Source organism: Thalassophryne amazonica, chromosome 2, assembly GCF_902500255.1.
Source record: "Thalassophryne amazonica chromosome 2, fThaAma1.1, whole genome shotgun sequence".
Classification (NCBI taxonomy): domain Eukaryota; kingdom Metazoa; phylum Chordata; class Actinopteri; order Batrachoidiformes; family Batrachoididae; genus Thalassophryne; species Thalassophryne amazonica.
Genome location: NC_047104.1, coordinates 70,276,289 through 70,297,540, shown reverse-complemented (window position 1 = coordinate 70,297,540; position 21,252 = coordinate 70,276,289). Strand labels below are relative to the sequence as shown.

General features: G+C 40.0%; 1 protein-coding gene across 2 annotated transcripts in view; it reads right to left on the bottom strand.

Annotated features, from left to right (window-relative positions):
• The window catches only part of ppm1g (protein phosphatase, Mg2+/Mn2+ dependent, 1G), a 56,042-nt gene that overhangs the window by 6,016 nt on the left and 28,774 nt on the right, over nucleotides 1–21,252 (bottom strand). The window contains exons 6-13 of one of the 2 annotated variants that reach the window (XM_034187510.1): nucleotides 21,090–21,198; nucleotides 14,669–14,874; nucleotides 10,142–10,320; nucleotides 8,631–8,756; nucleotides 8,213–8,315; nucleotides 7,802–7,933; nucleotides 6,647–6,776; nucleotides 3,049–3,148 (exon numbers count right to left, since the gene is read on the bottom strand). In XM_034187510.1, the coding sequence (XP_034043401.1) occupies nucleotides 3,049–3,148; nucleotides 6,647–6,776; nucleotides 7,802–7,933; nucleotides 8,213–8,315; nucleotides 8,631–8,756; nucleotides 10,142–10,320; nucleotides 14,669–14,874; nucleotides 21,090–21,198 (1,085 nt within the window). Of the gene's footprint in view, nucleotides 1–3,048; nucleotides 3,149–6,646; nucleotides 6,777–7,801; nucleotides 7,934–8,212; nucleotides 8,316–8,630; nucleotides 8,757–10,141; nucleotides 10,326–14,668; nucleotides 14,875–21,089; nucleotides 21,199–21,252 lie in introns of both variants that reach the window. The other variant, XM_034187503.1, reaches the window with a different exon arrangement.

Genomic DNA, 21,252 nt, shown 5'->3' with positions numbered 1-21,252 from the left:
TTTCTGGAAAAATTTGATGCAGCAAAGCTCCAAATCGTTCAGACATTTATTCGCAATAAAAATCCGACGAGAGGGGTGGACCAGTGCCCACACAAAGCCTGCTCACAGGCGAATGACGCAACCGACAGGCATGAAAAAACTCACGCATGCGCACGAATGTTCAAGCTTGGCTGATGCAATCACACGTGATTCAAATCCATATGGTTTTTGCAAAAAATAAAAAGGTTGGATACTTTTCTAACAGACCTTGTACGAGGTCTGTCAATAAAGTAACGGTCCTTTTTATTTTTTCAAAAACAATATCGATTTGATTCATATGTTTTTACGTCAGACAAGCTTGAACCCTCATGCGCATGCGTGAGTTTTTCCACGCCTGTCGGTGACGTCATTCGCCTGTGAGCACGCCTTGTGGAAGGAGTGGTCCCGCCCCCTCATCGGATTTTCATTGTCTGGAAATGGCGGAATGATTTGGACTTTTTTTCCCCATCAGAATTTTTTCAGAAGCTGTTAGAGACTGGCACCTGGAAACCATTTGAAAAATTTATCTGGCTTTCAGTGAAAATTTTACGGGCTTCACAGAGAATAAGGACTGTTACTACAGCTTTAAGGACGGCTTTAGGGACGCTCGGCGCGCCGCGCTCCGACGACGAGGCAGAAAACGGCAGATCATTTCTAAGCTGATGGCCCTGTGGATATGAGACCGTCGTGTGCACTTTCTCTGGTTATCAAAAGAGCTGGACATCAGCCATATTCCGGCAGATTTCACTTTTAACAAGAGATTTTGTCATGGAAAGCCGCGCGGAGGCTTTGTGCATAACGACCGATTCACTGTTTGAGCAAGAGAAAGAACACCTCCGTTTCGGCGTGTCATGGGACAAGTTGGGACATGCCTATCCCGGCTTTCAATGCTTACCAGTCCAGTAAGTATCAGAGAAATTGTGGAGAGCTGGGCATGTCCTAACTTGTCCCATGACACGCCGAAACGGAGGTGTTCCTTTGTCTCGCTCAAACAGCGAATCGGTCTTTACGCACGAAGCCTCCGCAGCGGATTTCCATGACAAAATCTCTTGTTAAAAGTGAAATCTGCCAGAAAATGGCTTACATCCAGCTCTTGTGATAACCAGAGAAAGTGCACACGACGGTCTCGTATCCACAGAGCCATCAGCTTAGAAATGATCTGGCGTTTTCTGCCTCGTCGTCGCAGCTCGTAGCGCCGAGCGTCCTTAAAGCCGTCCTTAAAGCTGTAGTAACAGTCCTTATTGTCTGTGAAGCCTGTAAAATTTTCACCGAAAACCCGATAAATTTTTCAAATGGTTTCCAGGTGCCAGCCTCTAACAGCTTCTGAAAAAATTCTGATGGAAAAAAGTCCAAATCATTCCGCCATTTCCAGACAACGAAAATCTGATGAGGGGGCAGGACCACTCCTTCCACAAGGCGTGTTCACAGGCGAATGACGTCACCGACAGGCGTGGAAAAACTCACGCATGCGCACGAGGGTTCAAGCTTGTCTGATGTAAAAACATATGAATCAAATCCATATAGTTTAAAAAAAAATAATAAAAAGGGCCGTTACTTTACTGACAGACCTCGTATAGTGCAGCAGATAAGAGAATATTTAGAGTGGAATCCTGCAAATGGACATACAAACATCAAATTTAGCACAAATAATCCATAGACATTAACTCTTTAAAAAAACTGATTGGCCACTTGAATTTTCAAGAGGCAGCCAGGTAGGGGTCAACTGAAGAATTACACAGGGGTCTAAATCAGCGATGGGCAACTTGTTCCAGAAAGGACCAAGAGGGTGCAGGTTTTCATTGCAGGAACTGATTCCACCAGGTGATTTCATTGATTAATATCACTTTGAGCAGACAGAATCAGTTAATCAGGGAAATTACCTGGTGGAATCAGTGGCTGCAAAGAAATCTGCACCCTCTTGGCCCTTTCTGGAAGAAGTTGCCCACCCCTGGTCTAAATTAAAAGATGCTCCAATCATATAGAAAACTACACCACATTATTTGCCTGATCATAAAGATTCCAAAAAACTTATAGTTTGGATGATCTGTGACTGAATGTTATGGAGTTATGAGGTAAAAGCAGCAAGAATTGTGACAAAGGTCAGTTTCAGTTTGTACAGGGGTCGAAAGTTAAAGTTGCTCCATTAATTTTGCTCCAGCTGTATTTGTGCTGAATTTGATGCTTGTATCACCATTTGAAGGATAGTTTCAGTTATCTGCTGCACTAATAAGCCAACAACAATAAGCCACCCGAATTAAACAAGAAATGCCGCTTTTAACAACCTGGACCTCATTTCTGGCATAAAATAAGGTCGTTTACTCACTAATATAAGTTTGGTGTGATGAGAAGTTCATAGTTTAAACAACGTGTTCAGATCAAATCTGGAGCAAACATTTTTCTAAGGTGGATTAGAACTTTTTGTGGTACACAGCACAAACTACTGGACAGGAGGAACCGAGCAGTCAATGTGACTCACTGATTCGAAAACGCAGCTCTTTCAACCAGATGTGTGGTGCTGTGACATGTCAATCATCTGTGTCCAATCAGATTTCAGGAGAGTTCAGTGAAACCCCGGCCTCCGCTCTAGCTCCACCCATGCCAGGAAGTGTTTGACATTTGAACATTTCCTGTTTCACTGATTGAGAAATTGGCACTTCTGTTTAAGTGTGAGCTTGCCACTGAGTTCCCGCGAGATTCCATGGGATCTCGTCTGTCAATCCAGGAAGTGTTTGAATTTTCCTGTTTTACTGTGGATTTGAAAATTGGCACTTCCTGTTTAGGACGCCCTGTACCATGAGTGATACCTTTAATTGTCTACATAGAGACTTCCATGCTGCTTCGAATATAAGCAACACAATTTGGCTAAATATTTTGTCTGGTGCTGCAGTCTCATGCTTGAACACATATCATACATATGATGTGGGTGTTCCTTAAATTTCTGAGATTTAGCATTGCACTTCACATCTTCTTACTGCTTGTTCAGTGTCGTCTTGTTATGAAGTTTAGAGTGTCCATGGCAACACCACTCACCTCTTCCACTATGGATGACAGAGGTCTGGCTGTACTGCTATGATCTGGTTTGACCCTTTCAGTAATGAAATCCACCACTTCCTGGCTGCTTAACACATTCCTGCACAAACACACATGCATGGAAACAGCACATATAAAGTGGTTAAACAGTGATTAAGAAACAACCATCTACTAACACAGCATTTTCTCGATGTTTCATAGTTTCAATATTTTTCACTTCTTAAATTCCAAATATTACTGAAAGATTTTAAAGCATAAAATATTTTGATTACGAGCTATACTAAATTAACCCAATCAAAAGATCACAGACAACAACATAAGATTTCATGAGGTAGGGAAGGAGATGGCTATTAATGTTTTTAAAACCCTGTTATTAAAGTATGCGATGCAAGCAGCCAGTGCCTAAACTCGTCTGTTTGAGAACTTTGCTTGTGCACTGCAATCTCTGCTTTCACACTCTATGCTTGTGAGCAACTACCAGCATGGGGAGTAAATATAACAATAAGCTAATTAATATAACTAGAGCACTGCCCATGGTGTTCCACCACCACTAGATTGGTTAGTCTATAAAATAGATAGCTGACATTTTTTCCAAGGGTGGTAATAAATTATGCAAATTTTCTATAATGAGCTGGAATGTTATGTGAGTCCAGAATGGTTTTAGAACCTTCAGGTGTCCTGACACTTGCACGCACTTTGTTGTGACGATCCCACCTGCTGCGTTCCCAGATGGACGCCCTGCTTTGTTCCGCTGGATGCCACGGGTTGTGCACTGGACATTGCATATATAAAATAATTATTTCAGAGTGGATTAATGATTTTTCTCTCAAAGGTGGCTGTTGAAAACACCTCTAACTACTCACAGAGCTGCAGCTTTTCTCTCTCTCTCTCATGCACGCATTTAATGAGGCGGAGAACGTATTTGGAACTGTCTAAAAGGTAATTATTTGTAATGTTTATATTGTAATAGCTTGGTAAACAGTTGCATGTTCATTCCTTCTTATAAGTAGCTGTAAAAGTACATTTATGATAGATTTAATATCTCGTCATAATCGTTCAGACGAGCTGCGTTCTGATGCGGCGCACTGACGCAATCACTCGCTCTAACATGCAGTGTTTTTGAATTGTTTGCACAATGTTCACTTGAAGTTCACGTAATTAATGCGTGATGGAGATTTTGAACATTTTCTTTGCACACTTGCACAAAGCTGTGCAGAGTTTACAGCGGTTTACAATGAGTTTGAGATGAGTTTACTCCCCTGCACGGCATAGTGCGTGCAAGTGCACGGATCAAAGTCTTGCAAGTGTCAAGGCACCTTTTGACCTCAACAGCTTTGAGAAGAACTCATACATTTTTTCCCTGTCATTTTTTACATTAATTTACTGTCTTAACGTAATTGTAAATTGTTTAGGTTCTTGTTATCATATGCACAATTTTAATATTATCATTAGCTTTATTATTACCAGTATTATTATTGTTATTTTATTACTACTTCTATCTTATCATCTGATTTTAAATGGACCACAATGGAAATAAGTGTTTTCACTTCCTTATGCCATGCATGTATTATATGTATATTATAATATATATTATATGTACTTACAATCGGCATACTAAATAAACTCCCGCACGCACATGTGCCTTTAATATGTAGATAATCAGCATGTGAATAACGTATGTTCAAACATTTACAAGCTGTTTAACAAATAATTTAATTTTGCTGAGTTTCATCATCATGACATTAAGTTATCCTCACGATTACATGTCTTAGGGCCCCTTCACACATAACACGAAGTTGGGCGAAAGAAGCAGAAACTGGCCAAAAAACTGCAAACAAAATACGAAATGGGGAAATGTGAAACAAGCTGAAGCGAAGGATGGTGAGAACAGTCACAGTCAACCCACAGACCTGCTCCAAAGACCTACAACATGATCTTTCTGCAGATAGTGTCTCTGTGCATCATTCAACTATACAGCGCACTTTGCACAAGGAGATGCTGTATGATACTGTAATGCAGATGAAGCCTTTTCTGCGTACATGCCACAGAGTCAATTGGGGTATGCTAAAGCACATTTAGACAAGCCAGCTTCATTTTGCTGTGAACTGATGAAACTAAACTGAATTATTTGAACATAAGGGGTGGCGTGGCTGAAAAAGAACAGCATTCCAAGAAAAACACTTGCAACCTACAGTAAAAGGCACTGGGAATCATGTTAAAGTTGAGGGTCACATGGATTCCAGTCAATATCAGCAGATTCTTTTGAACAATGTTCATGAATCAGTGACAAAGTTGAAGTTGTGCTGGGGCTGGATCTTTCAACAAGACAACGATCCTAAACACTGCTCAAAATCTACTAAGGCATTCATGCAGAAGAACAAGTACAACATTCTGGAATGGCCAGCTCAGTTCCCAGACCTGAATATTATTGAAAATCTGTGGTGTGATTTTAAGCAGGCTGTCCATGTTCTAAACCAACAAACCTGAGAAGTTTTGTAAAGAAGAATGGTCCATTCAACCAGAATCCAGACTCTCATTGGAAGCTATAGGAAGTGTTTAGAGGCTGTTATTTCTGCAAAAGGAGGATCTACTAAATATTGATGTATTTTTTTCTGTTGGGGTGCCAAATTTATGCACCTGCTTAATTTTGTTTAAAGAATTATTGTACACTTTCTGTAAATCCTAGAAACTTCATTCACTTCTCAAACATCACTGTTTGTCTGCTATATGATATATTTAACTGAAATTGCTGATCCAAACAACCAATGATTTATAAAGGAAAATCATCAGGGGTGCCCAAACTTTTACATACAACTGTGTACACACACACACACACACACACACACACACACACACACACACACACACACACACACACACACCACACACACACACACACACACACACACACCACACCACACACACACACACACACACACACACACACACACACACACACACACACACAATGGGATACCAATTAAACAACTGCAAATTATAAAGAAGACAATGCTCATATGGCTGAGGGTATTTTAGCATTCTGTTCTATTTGTATCTACAAGGCAGTATCACTGAAGTATAACAGGTCAGTCCAGTACAGGACAGACTAAAGGCTTTACCACGAAATTAAAGAGAGAAAAAAAAAAGAAAACCTAACGCTTATCTATTAGTATCTGCAAAATCCAATTTTGTGCACTTTTAGTTGTGCGATGTATGCAGAAGTGCACAAACAGAATAAGATAAAAGTAGCTGGATCTACTTGGAGAATAAAGGCAGTGCATAGCATAGCAGGCAGTGTATCGTGGAATTGCGCTGCTGTCAGACAACTTCCTGTTTGATAAAATACTAAAAATAAGCTGATTAGCGCAGTGTCAAATGACTTCCACAAAAGTGGTTAACCCACAGAAAATTATGTGAGGCAAAATCACAGGCAAAGTGCTGTAGGTGAACAGGAATGAAGGACAGTCAAACTATTTGATAATTTACAATATTAACAAAAAACGTTTCTGGCTTGCCAGGGGTTTTTATTGGCCTGTAGGGGAAACACTGCAAATTTGACAAATATACCATGCATGACTTGGACATCATAAAAACTTACCAGATGCCATCGCAGGCAATGACCATAAAGTCGTGATCTTCATTGAGTGTGAGAACTTTGACGTCAGGCATCGCAGAAATCATCTGCTCTTCTGGACCGAGAGCCTTGTTCCTCTTATAGAAGTGGTCACCTGATGGTGAGAATCCAACTTAACAGCGTGCTAACCTTGTTTTTGTCACACATGTAGCCATCTCAGAAGATAACATCTCCAAAGATTACAATTCTGTCAGTTTTTAAAGAGATCATCTTGAGCTATGAGAAACATGTGCACGCGCGCGCACACACACACACACACCAAAAATAAAATCACTATCATGAATTACAACCAAAACAGAAGTACAAACGGGAGTGGTTGAAAAAAAGTAACATGGTGACATCCAATCACAAAAGAAAGGCACGGTGGTTTCAATTGGCTGCTCATTTGAACAAAATAAACAAAGGAGGCGGAAAATGCTCCAAAACGACTTATGATTCTTCATATATTTTGTAAAAGATAACACCTCTGAAGTGATTTACAAGACATCTTATGTAGATTAGCGTGCACACCCAGGGATCGTGCAAGGTCAAAGGTAATTTCAAAACCTCATGGATGTGCACACTTGCTTCTTTCTGTAGATGGAATTAAAAGAAAAACAAAATAACTGTTTGGAATTCCTCCTAGGTAAATATGTTCTCTTCATTGAAATTAACTGTAATTTTGCGATGGGTTACACAAAAATAAATGGACATCATAATGCTTGGATTTCAGTAGAAACTAAATTTTGCCAGCTTTGAGATATTTGAAAAGCTGTACAGCTTTAATCTAGCAGCTGAAGGCAGTCATGTTGACTCTCATACGGAATTTTGTGAACTTGCATTGAGTGTCATCTTTCTTACAGCCTTTTTATTTGTTATTTCACTTCTTCTAAACAGTTAATCATAACATAATCAGGTTTGTTAACAATAAAAGTAATCATTACATGCTACCCATCACAACAGCCTGGCTGACAGATTAAAGTTGTAGAATTCTGAAAAAAGTAGAATTTACATCTTCTACACAATTACTTGTCATTCCATGAAAAAATAAACAAGACTGTGACAGTTGCAGACTTTCCATGTGACCAAATGTCGCTTCATACAATGCACATTATATCACTCAAATCAATTTAGCCATACCAATAGCTCTGGAGAGGTTCAGTCCACCATTAACGCGGCCATCCATGGTAACTTTCCCCCCAGCATTCTTGATGCGAGCTAGTTCCACCTCGTCCTCTGGCTTGTGGTCATATGACATATCAACAGCTTTCCCTGAAGCCACACAGCAAGAAAGAGCTTATATTGTATGATTTGATATTAGAAAATGTATGCTACTCAGTTTCATGACCTGGACATATATTCAAATTATCGTACTCAAACTTCAGTCCGTATAGAATTTAATCTATTCAAAACATTAATAAAAATTAAACTTCACAAATGCCCTATAATGCTGCAAGGTCCTTCCTATTTGATTGCCATTTTGCCTCACACGACAGTCTTGTGCAATTTAACATTTCTGTCAGAAATGCTTATGATATAGTTTGAACGTACCACGCTCGGACACCACGCAGCGAGAGTCTCCAGCATTGGCCACAATTAGCTGCTTCCCTCGGATCAGAGCCACAACAGCTGTGGTGCCACTGTCTGAGCCGGGCTACAAATCAACAGTTAAAACTCCATGATGACTGACACAGATACAGCAGGACCAACTTTCCAAGTCAACATACAGCTACTAACTGGAAAGGCTGGATGCATGCCTTTAAAATCTTTGAATAATGTGAACACCAGTTTCAAATACCTCTGATATCACCAATGTACATTATTATTTATCAATCGATGGCTGGGTGTAAGAGTCCACTGTAGTACAGGCAAAACCTTGGGAGTCATGTTGAGACATTTAAAAGTAATCAAGAAATTCTGAAAACCTAGGGTCAATATTCCAATAACTTAACATGTTTTCCCCTTGTACCTCCTCCTTTCCATCCATCCCAGGTAGACGCATTTCCTCTTCATCTTCAGAATCTTCCTCACCCTCTTCTGTATCCTCTTCTTCCTCAAGCTCGCTACTATCTCCTTCTTCCTCTTCACTGCCATCCTGATTTGAAATAAATAAATAAAATAAAAATTATATACCCCACAGCTAAACAAAGCTGGTGGCGGTAATGCACTGTGTCGGTTTGCAAGCCATTAATAAACTCAAAAGACGACCCGTTGAGGTTCACTTCCGCCTGTCGTATATTTTGGTGGCTGTTGTTGGCAGGACAAAGCGCTGCCATTTCACACTGAGAAACAAACCCGGAGCAGATGAGCACTGAGGGACTTTTTAAAAACACTGCGTTTCTTCAGTAATTTCTGTAATGACGAATTAATTATTTCCCCAGGGCTGTGAAATGAAAATTGTGAAATCTGAGGAAAATTCGCAGGGGGTGGGGTGGGGGTAGCCCCCCCAGGAGCTGGGGTCTAGGGCCTTGTGGGGGCTCCAGAAACCAAATTAAATTTTTATCTAATGATACATTTTCAGCATCTCCTGGAAGAACAAATCTCAAAAGTGCATATTTAAATGATCCTAGATTCAACCTTTCATTTGAACTGTCAGTGATAATGTTGAAATAACAGATAAATTCATTAAAATGTCGTGTTTTCAATGAAAGAAAGTCTAGATTAATGAAAGAAAAAAAAGGTCACATAATCTTTTTTAAAATCCTGTTTGAACAGCATTTTTATTTCCCAGAGAATGAGGAAAATTCTTACCGGTTTCCTGAGGGCACAGTTCACTTTCCCGTTTATCTTTCAGGTGTGTTCATGAAGCCAGTGACAATTCCACGGTTTCTTGTCCTTATTAGACTTTTTCAAACAGTCTTTCTTGCCATCTTCTCTCTGTGCGATGTTGGTCCGTGACACAGACATGTTGCAAAATTCTTCGTTTAAAAACTTGAAAGCTCTAAAAGTTTGTGATGTCCACATGCTACGTTTAGCTTAAGTTTCGCACAGTAGTCACACAGCGTCACCGCTGTCATAACAGCCAGGCTTTGAGTGGCATTTATTCTCAAATCTCTGTGGATCTGAGGAAACTGATTTGTATCTGTAACACAGATCAGTGTCCGCAGATAATTATAAAACTTGCATGATGTTGGAAAACAAAAGAATTCGATCACGATTAAAGAGTACAATGCTAACACCCCTCCTCCTCCTTGTGATGAAATCCGCAGAATCCCGCGGAGTTTTCACAGCCCTGTTTCCCAGATATCGTCTTCCAAAACAAGAACGTCTTAACATCAAGCTGTGATATCACTCAGGGCCCTCGGGCAAGATCCTTAATACCTAAATTGCTCAAGGTGTGTAGTGAGCGCCTTGCATGGTAGCACCCTAACATCAGTGTTTCAGTGTGTGTGAGAATGGCCTTTGACCATGAAAGCGTTATATAAATGCAGTCCATTTACATTTACTGATAACTGTGCTAGGGTCTATTCTCTCTCTCACCTCTTCATCACTGCCTTCCTCTTCCTCTTCCCCCTCATCAGACTCCTCACTATCATCAAAGATTCTGGACTTGGTATCTCCTGGGACCTTTGAAGATGAGGATGAGCAGGAAGGACCAGCATCTCCTTCTGCCTTACCAGCTTTTTCTCCTCCATTCGAACTTTCTGAGTCTGCAGCAGCTGCAGCAAAAAAAAAAAAAAAAAAAAAAAAAAAAAAGGAACAATGGCAAGAACGGGTATTGACAGACAGAGAGCAAAAGAAATGCTACTTTCCTTGGAAACTAAACAGCAAATACAAGTGACACTGAAATGCTATTAGCCTGAACGTAAACTGCTGACACAGCTGCAACATTTGGAACTACATGAGCAGATGTTTTAATTTATATAATTATATAATTAAAATAAATGTGTTAAACTATAACCTCAAACCCCAAAAGTTGTGAAGGTATGGAATTTCATTAAATTTGATAATATATATACATTCTTGCATTTCAAGCATGAAACATTTTTAAAAAGTTGAGACAAAGTATTTACCAATGTTGCATCAAGCAGTACAGATTTTTCCCGTCTCATTTTCCTGCAAACACGTCTTAAGGTGTACAACAGCACATAATCAAAAAAATAAAAAATAAAAAAATCCAGAAATCACAATGTAACAATTTTTTAATAATTTATTTGCATGTTACTGCTGCAAATAAGTATTTGAAGACCTGTGAAAATCAATGCTAATATTTGGTACAATAGCCTTTGTTTGCAATTAGAGGTCAAACATTTCCTGTAGTTTTCACCAGGTTTGCACACACTGCAGCAAGGATTTTGGTCCACTCCTCCACACAGATCTTCTCTAGATCTTTCAGGTTTGGAGTTTCAGCTCCCTCCAAAGATTTTCTATTGAGTTCAGGTCTGGAGACTGGCCAGGCCACTCCAGGACCTTGAAATGCTTCTTACGGAGCCCCTCCTTAGTTGCCCTGGCTGTGTGTTTTGGATCATTGTCATGCTGGAAGACCCAGCCACGACCCATCTTCAAATGCTCTTACTGAGGGAAGGAGGTTGTTGCCAAAATCTCACAATACATGACCCCATCCATCCTCCCTTCAATACGGTGCAGTCGTCCTGTCCCCTTTGCAGAAGAGCACCCCCAGAGTATGATGTTTCCACCCCTAGCTTCACAGTTGGATGGTTTTCTTGGGGTTGTTCTCATCCTCTAAACATGGTAAGTGGAGTTGATTCCACAAAGGTCTATTCTGGTCTCATCTGACCACATGACCTTCTCCCATGCCTCCTCTAGATCATCCAGATGGTCACTGGTGAACTTCAAACGGGCCTGGACAAGTGCTGGCTTGAGCAGGGGGACCTTGCTGCTCTGCGGGATTTTAAACCATGACAGCATCATGTGTTAATAATGTAATCTTTGTGACTGTGGTCCCAGCTCCCTTCAGGTAGTCTGAGCTTTCTTAGACATCCTCCTACCCCACAAAGTGAGATCTTGCATGGAATCCCAGGACCGAGGGAGATTGACAGTCATCTTGTGTTTCTTCCACTTTCTAATAAATAATCATAACAGTTGTTGTCTTCTACTAAGCTGCTTGCCTGTTGTCCTGTAGTCCATCCCAGCCTTGTGCAGGTCTACGGCTTGTCCCTGGTGTCCTTAGACAGCTCTTTGGTCTTGACTATGGTGGACAGGTTGGAGTGTGATTGATTGAGTGTGTGAACAGGTGTCTTTTATACAGTTAACAAGTTCAAACAGGTGCAATTAATACAGGTAAAGAGTGCAGAATAAGAGGGCTTCTTAAAGAAAAATTAACAGGTATGTGAGAGCCAGAATTCTTGCTGGTTGGTAGGTGTTCAAATACTTATTTGCAGCAGTGACATACAAATAAATTATTAAAAAATCATACATTGTGATTTCCAGATTTTTTTTTTTAGATTATGTCTCTCACAGTGGACATGCACCTAAGATGAAAATGTCAGACCCCTCCATGATTTCTAAGTGGGAGAACTGGCAAAATCGCAAGGTGTTCAAATACTTATTTTCCTCACTGTTTTATGTTATATTTTAACTTTGTACAAATGACAGAATTGACATTAATGGAGTTATTCTATCCGTATTAATTTTATTTATAAATCAAACCATAAGTCAGCAGTACTTTATTTTCCAAGACCTCCGGCTCACAGCGACACTGCTATTGAGTAGAGTTGAGTTTCGAGGCTCCTCTCAACTGCTTCTCTGCTGGAAGCTATGTAATAAACAGGAGCTTCCAGCAGTGGGCAGGGTGCCCAGAGACAGAAGTGCTGACTCATTGTTTGGGTCTGTGGTCGCCTTTGATGCTAACAGAAGCAATCATGGTGTTAAAACTCAAAATCAGCTTGTTAGTAGTTGCAAGTGTACTGGAGACAATACTGAAAGCTATCGGTTAGCTGTAGCTTCCAATAAATTTTTGGGTGGTTTATCGGTTTAGCTTTATAAAAGATAACTGTTCAGTTAGCTGATTATCTGTTATCGAAGCTACCTTTTTGGTTAGCTGTGCCCACCACTGGTCATCTTGAAGGCAGCATATGTTGCAATAAAATCTTGATGTATTTTTCTGCATTACCTCTGTCATCATAGAAGTGTAAACTACCTTTGCCAAGGGCACTGACACAACCCATCACCACCACAGACCCCGGCTTTTGGACTTGTTGCCATAGTCTAGATGGTCCTTGTTGACTTTAGTTCAACACTGATTTTGCATTAATTTCTTCCAAAAATAAGGAATACTGATTTGTGTGACCATATTACATCTCTCTACTGTGTAATGGTCCAACCCAGATGCCTCTAAGCCTTAATAAGTAGACAACATTTCTGGAGGTTAACATTAGGCTTTTTTTGCACAGCAAAGTTTTAAGTGGCATTTGTGAATGTAACACAATATTGTAGTACTTGACAAACATTTCCCAGAGGAATCCCATGCCCATATTGTAATATCAGCTATTGATGAACGACTGGTCTTGACGTAGTGACATCGAAGGGATCGGAGATCAGAAGAGTTCAGGTTAGGCTTGTGCCCTTACGCCGCGTTCACACCGCACGCAACGCCACAAATTTGCTTCCTTCGCCTGGCGATGGACGCGCCACCATTGCCTGGTGTGTCGCTCTGCTTGGACGGAAACTTTCGCTGCGTCATCAAATAGGAGGAGCTTCCATTCCGCTCGCCGTTGAGTCAACATGGTGGACCTTGATCACATGGAGCGAGTTGCTGTGCTGTATTTGTTGTAGAAAGCCGACAAACGTTGCCAGCGGCGCTGCTGGGTTCACAATATCCTCATGAGACGTTCCCAATTTGGGGAGTTTCATTATTTGCTGCAGGAGCTGCGTCTGGATGACGGCCGCTTTCAGCGGTACTTCTGCCTCTCCAGGACCCAGTTTGAGGACCTCCTGTCCCGTTCGTGCGCGCACATGTAAAAAAACAAAAACAAAAAAAAACTGGCTGCCCCTGCAGTTCCTAACTCTCTCTCCCCTCAAACTCTCACAGTCACCATTTGTTTTTATCATACATCTGTGTAGTTAATAAAATTATCTTCACGGACGATTCGTTCACGCAGGCACGTGAAGAAACAAAAAATAAATAAATAAATAAATACATAAAAAAAAAAATAGCTGCTGCTACTGCTGCGGTGCTGCACGCTCTCCCCTCAAACTCTGTCATAAGTCCTGCTCACAGGCTGGCTGCCAGACACAGGACATGTCAAGATCAAGTATAAACTCCAGACAACTTCACGTCACTACATATCCAGTCCCTGATTGGTCATCGCGGCGCGACAAGACGAAAAACTGATGCGGTATCGCGCCACAAACGCGCCAATCGCTCAAAATCACTTCTTTCGCGTCACGTGGCTTGAACTTTTGTAGCGCCACAATCCGTCCTTCCACAGGGATTACATGGGCACCTTTTGCCGCCGTCGCTCGCGTGTGGTGTGAATGCAGCTTTACCCTTTACAGAATTGAATTCCTCCACATGAGTCACATAATGATTTTAAGCACTATGGAGGGAGGAATGTGCAAATCCCATCCAATCTTACTTTGACAACTGTTTAAAAAGTTTGTCATTTTCACATGCATTTGTTGACAAACTGGAGATCCTCTGCCCATTTTTGCTCCTCAAATACTCTGACTTTTGTGTATACAGCTTTTGTTCCAAACCATGATTGAAATCACCAGTTTACACTACCTGTTTGAAATAATTTTTGCCCTCATTGCTAGTCCTATATTTCTCCATCCCAACGCTTTATGGAATGTGCTGCAGGCTTGAAAGACAAGAATGAATGTATGTTAACAAATGAAATGAAGTTAACGACAAAAAACAAACATGAATTATCTTGGGCCGATACTGTCAGCAATGAAATAAAAGTCAAGCTAAAAGAAAGAAAAAAAAATCACTGCATTTGGCTTTTATTTGCATTTTCTATACTGCCCCAATTTTTTATGATTTGGGGTTGTCATGCTCCATTATAAAAACAAAAACACCCGTTTGAACACAGTGGTCCATACCGTCATCACTGCCTTCTCTTCCTTCTGTTCTCCGACAGGCACGTAGCTTTGACCCAACTGATGCTCCATCACCTTCTTTCATCTTTTCATTGCTCTCTTCTTCAACCTCTCCATTCACACCATCCTCTTTCTGTTCTTCACCCCCTCCCCTCCTCATCATCAACAAAGCCTTGGTATGTGGGCAGGGTGCTTTTTTAACTGCTGCACTAGGAGCAGAACACAAAGCAAACTAGAAGGGTATTCAGACTGGATACCTCTGTCAGAGAACTAATAGGCATCACCATTATTTCCACTGATACCTGACAGAGAAGACTGAATTTGACACCTCCTCACCTGAAGTCTAGACTACATAGAGGTGAATCCTCTATTTTCATTCTGTAGCTGACATCTATGTTCTCTTACATTGTCTCGAACATTAGGTAGGAATCCAGGGTCTACCTCTCAACTGTCTTCATTCATACGTCACCAACTGAACCATTCTGTTGCCCTTAGTAAGACATCATATTCTTAAGTCCGGATGAGTGCAGTGGACCTCATGGTTCTGTTCAGAGTCTGCTCCTGTTTTCCATTTACCTGCTCCCCCTCTGCCAGATCATTCAAACTTACAATATGCTCTACTGGGTCACGTGCTCAAAAAGGGGTGGAGTTTTCTCCCCATTTTAGGTCACTGAAAGCAGATATGATTTTCTTTTTTTTCCTGCAGGAAACCCATGTTAGTGTAAAGGAATAGCACAGACTCAAAGAGAACTGGATCTCTCAGGCCCATCAAGCCCCCTTTACTCATAAGGCTAGAGGGGTAGCAATCCTGTTCCTTTCGCCTTGAATCTATGACAGCAGCCCCTTATGGCAGATACCTATTGATCTCTGGTCATATAAATTCCTTGCCAATTAGTATGCTTAACATTTATGCTCCAAACTCCGACAACCCAGAGTTCTTTGAGAAAGTCTTTAACATGCTACCAGCCTCCTATGCAAACATTATAATTGGTGGTGATTTTAACTGCTACTTGGACCCGTTATTAGACAGAGCTTCTACAAAACCCGCACCTCAGATTGCTTCAGTACAAACCCTGAACGACTTAAGACGAGAAACTTAATAGACATTTGGCGGCTCCATCATTCAACTGACAAGGATTTCTCCTTTTACTCCCATGTCCATAAGTCTTACTCAAGGATAGATTATTTTTAATATCTTCTGAATTATTACATTGCGTGATCAACTCTTCTTATCACAACATTCGGATTTCGGATCATGGTCCTGCCTCACTCGAATTAATGGGTGTCCTACCCAGGCCTAAATATGGTTGGCGTTTCAATCCTCTGCTCATACAACATCCTTCATCTGTCAAGCACATCACCAAACGTATTGATGAGTTCCCGTCCTTTAATGACAATGGAGAGGTTTCTGACTCCACATTATGGGAGACTTTTAAGTTGTGGTCAGAGGTCATATCATCTCTTCTGAATCCACCAAGAAGAGTGAACTCAATTGGCGACTTGTTGAGATTGAAAAGCAGCCACCAATATTGGAAGAAGGCCTACAGAACCTCCTTATTACAGTCCAACTACAACAGGATGCTGAAGTTGAAATACAAGTATAATAATATTCTCAATAAACATGTAAGCCACCTATTAATGAAACTCAAAAACATTTTTTGAATTGCTTGAGAAACCTGAGAAACTGTTAGCAAGTGAACTAAGAGGTGAACAAGCCAAACAAGCAATTCACAAGATCAGAGATAAATCTGGCAACGTAGTGACCCGACCAGAGGAGATAACTGCTTCAGGTACTTTTACAAAGAACTACAACCCCTGGCAAAAAATATGGAATCACCGGCCTTGGAGAATGTTCATTCAGTTGTTTAATTTTGTAGAAAAAAAGCAGATCACAGACATGACACAAAACTAAAGTCATTTCAAATGGCAACTTTCTGGCTTTAAGAAACACTATAAGAATCAGGAAAAAAAAAAAATTGTGGGAGTCAGTAACGGTTACTTTTTTAGACCAAGCAGAGGGAAAATAATATGGAATCACTCAATTATGAGGATGGTCAAGGATTTGTTTGAAAACAAGAGACTTCCTAGCTTGTTATATGAAGCCAATATTTGTCTGCTATTAAAAAAGGGGGAAAGATCAGACTGAGCCAACTCGCTATGGACCAATTGTCACTTGTAAATTTTGATCAAAAAATAATATCAGAAGTCCTGGCTACGAAAGTGGGCAGGCATATTTCTAAAATTATGCATCCTAAACAGACGGGTTTTATTCCTGGGAGGTTCTCATTTAGTAATGTTCGTCTGCTGATAAACACCATGTACGCACAACAAAATAAGATGACAAGCTGCAATTATATCCCTTGACGCTCAAAAAGCTCTCGACCAAACTGAATGATGGTTTATGTTTGTGACTTTGATGCAATTTGGCTTTGGTGCTAAATTTATAGACTGGGTTAAAATAATTTACTCTAAAACAATTTCTTCAATTCTCACCAACTTGGATAAGTCACAACCTTTTAACCTGCAGCGGGGTGTAAGGCAAGGTGACCCCCCTTTCCTCTGTTCTTTTGATATCACATTAGAACCACTTGCAATTCTGATAAGGAGCCATCCTGGCATTCAGGGCATCACCTTCAGTAACGTTGAATGCCTTGTAAATTTGTATGCTGATGATTTACTGATTTGCATCCCAGACCCTGTAGTTTCAGTTCCTAACCTTTTAGATTGTATTAACGCTTAGTAAACTTTCAGGATATACAATCAACTGGACTAAAAGTGAATTTTTGCCTCTCACAGACAATCTGTGCCCCGTCTTCTTAAGCTCTCTGCCATTTAAACAAGCTACCACTCACATAAAGTATCTTGGTCTAAAGATTCCTAGAAACCCCAACCTTCTAGTCAAACTGAACTTTCTGGACATGGTATAAAACCTAAAAATTTTAGTCAGCAAGTGGGATCTGCTGCCCCTCTCTATGATTGGTCGTATCAATGCGATAAAAATGGTGGCGCTTCCTAGGTTCCTATATCTTTTTCAAAATCTTCCTGTCAGCCTACCATCTTGTTTTTAAACTACTTGACTCAGTAATTCTTTCATTCATTTGGGCAAAGAAATCGCCACACATTTCTAAATTGCATTTACAGAAAAATATTGCCAATGGTGGTCTTGGCCTCCCCAACTTCAGGCATTACTACTGGGCTGCAAATTTAAGGGCTCTTATGTTCTGGCAGCAGAGCCTCCCCGACGATGACTAGTTGAATATTTATCCTCTGGTTAAAAATTGAGACAGTTACCGTCAGGTCAGGAACTTTGTTCGGGAGTCCCATCCAGAATTTATGGTTAAACCAAAGGGTCACACTCTCTATGATTTACTTTTGCTACGTCCAGACACTAAATGCTTAATCTCCTGTTTCATGAATGTTTTTACCACACCTACAAATGCAGGCCATCTCAGAGAAGCTTGGGCCAGAGAGTCAGGATTTCCAGTGAGTGAGGAACTCTGGGAGAAGACCCTGTCAGGTGTACATAAATGCTCTATCAGTTCCATGTACAGATTGATTCAATCTGTACATGTCATTCACAGATTGTACTTTTCACGTCAAACTTAGTAAGATCTATGAATCGTGCTCCCTTTTGTGCGCTAGGTGTGGCACACAGGAGGGTTCACTATTCCATCTTTTCTGGCAATGTCCAGCAATATATAATTTCTGGTCCCATATATTTAACTGGTTTACAGTTCATCTTCAAAGGAACATCCAGCCCGACTGGAATCTAGCACTATTTGGCTGCTCAGATGAAACAGAGCCCCTCTCGGCCCATCAAAAGGTTCTTAGCACTGGTATGGTTGCTGCAAAAAAGCTGATATTGTTTCAGCAGATCAAACTCACATAGTCACTTCTTCAAAGTGTGGAAGGCCTTCATTTCATTTCTAGACAAAAGCTAACTTTTTTGTAGCTTGTCTTTGCTGCTGTAGTACGTCTCACGTTTATTACAGGTGAGCTCCAGCCTGTGTAACTCACACGTTTAACAGATTTTCACCCACCCTTTTTTCCCCCCTTCTCTCTCTTGGTTGATGTTTTTGCATATATAGGTATGTGTTCTGTTCACTTGTTTGACCTATACTCAATATTTTGCAGAGATTCCTTTCTTTCTGCTTCTCCAGAGGTTTTATTGGGGAAACTCCGCTCTCCCACGATGTCAAGAAGTCATCAAATCTGTGCACTATCCCTCTATGAAATATATGTCCTGTTTTCTACTAAGGAATTTGTGTAGCTTGTTTACTGTAATCTGCTTTCTATCGTCAAAAAACCCCCCCTCATAAATAAACCCCAAAAACAATAGGCTCTACCATTTTTATGCAGATGACAGATACTGTAACAATCTAACTAATCTCCTTTCTTACATGTCACTATTCGTCAGGGTTCCCTCCATTGTCTTCAGCTGGTCCAAATGCTGATTACAGATATCCGCAAAAATGCTGATTATTGGCACAGATAGCCAGCCAGGCCGATAATTGGTAGACCTCTACAAATTATGTCTCCGATTTCTTAATTTGGGATGTCTCTTGTTTTTGCAAGAATTTAAATAAAAGGAATGATTTTGAGACTGATCCAGAACCAAAACTTAATCAACACTTCCTTGACCCAAGGCAATTTCCCTGCAAAATCTTGTTAACATCTACTGATTACTTTGAGACATCTGGAAACAGACAAGGTAGAAAACGGGTCCTTCATGCTACTTAGGACCTGAAAGCCCACAGATTTGAACTCTGGCGAAATTCATAGCATAATCTCAACACAATGATCAAAGTGGGGCCATGGGAAAAAAAAAAAAACTTTTGTCAAAGGCCGAAGGCCCGAAGCCTCTGATGGGGGTGTGGGGGTTCTCTCCCAGAAAAATTTGAAATCTCAGATGCATTCTGGTGCATTTTCAGGCCTATTTACCCACACACACACAATAAAATTGTAATTTTGTGTTGGGTCAGGTCAGTTTTTCCACCCAAATCTTTCACACAACTTGTACTGTGCTACCAGTCATTAATCCAAAAAACATACATCGTGTTTCACAGTAAAGAGTAAAGGAAATGACAGTTCAAAGAACTGAAAAATAATTATTAATAATTCTCAGTATCAATTCAAATTGAACAATTGGAGTATTTATGGCACATTAATGCATGAACTTGTTCAACCTTCACTCACTTCTGAGTTTTTCTAGTTTTGGCAGAAGCTTTGGAGCTATTGATAATCAACATTTTCAAATTCTTGGCCACCTTAAAATCTGTATAAATGTGTATTTACGTCAACATTAATTCTTGATTACTGTACAGTTTGAAGTTAAACTTTTCTTAGATTAGAAAAGTTGTAATTAAAATCTTTTCAATTAAAAAATATTCTTTAGAAATCTTTTATGTTCATCTGTAAATTAAAACGATAACTTATCTGTTGTTGAGATAATTTCTTGATGAACATTATAAGGAATAGTGTGCATTTGTTTTTACACGAATAAAATAGCATGAAAAGTAATGTGTACATTTTTAAGTCCAGCGAATTCATTCGTTTGTTTCTGATGTGGGACAAGAAATATATTTCTTAAAGCAAAGAAATATACTCGATAGCAAAAAAAATTAAAATACAAAAAATCCTCTTGCATTTACGTAGTAACGATTAAAAAACTGTACCTTTATTTGATAAAAATAAAAATAGGTCAAACAATTTACAAATATAAAATGTTTACTCACCTAGACAGTGATTGATTCAACATCCTTCAGGTAAAAGCTAACGTTAGCTGATAAACTTCAGCAGAGCCCTAAGTCCATGTATTATTTTTAATTACTCACTCACCTCGGATAAATTTGTAGAAGCTTTGTTGCTCAAACCCATTAATCTTGTGGTTTTTGTGATTTTTGGCTTCACCCGTTAGCTCCACTTAATGTATGATTACTGGAGGAAAAACGCAGCACATAACTTTTAATGTCCACAACAAAGTAAACTGTTAGGGGAACCACTGCGGAGTACCCAAAAATATGACTTAATAAACTTCCAAAAACTAAAACAAAATAAACTTTGTTCTTCTTTGGAGCTTATTGACATCTTGCAAACCAACACAGAGCATTACCGCCACCAACGGTTTGGATGTTGAACTAAATGGAACTGAATGAATAGATTCTGACGTATGTTATCAAAAATAACCCGGAAATGTTTCCCATGTGAGTAAAACAGATTTTCTGTAATTTCCAGAAAACCTTCACTGTCAACAAAAGTTATACATTGTTAATGGGGAGTCGAAGCTAACTAAGTTTTTTTTTAATATCAAACAAATAAAAATAACCATAAGTCTCACTGTGGTACTACGATATTAAAATTGATGTCCTGAATACAGTTAGAACTTGAATGAAAAAGTAAAACACAAAATGATAAGGACTGCTACCTGCTGGGCGCATGTTTGACAGCGTTGCGGTTCTGGCCGTATCGTTCTAACAGCTCCTCTATGGTCATTGTGGCCTCCTCATGGAGTAATGCTGCCTCCTCTGTGTCCACTTGATCAAAATCAAAGGGAAAGACATGGATAGAAGTTGAGAGTCACTTGCAGA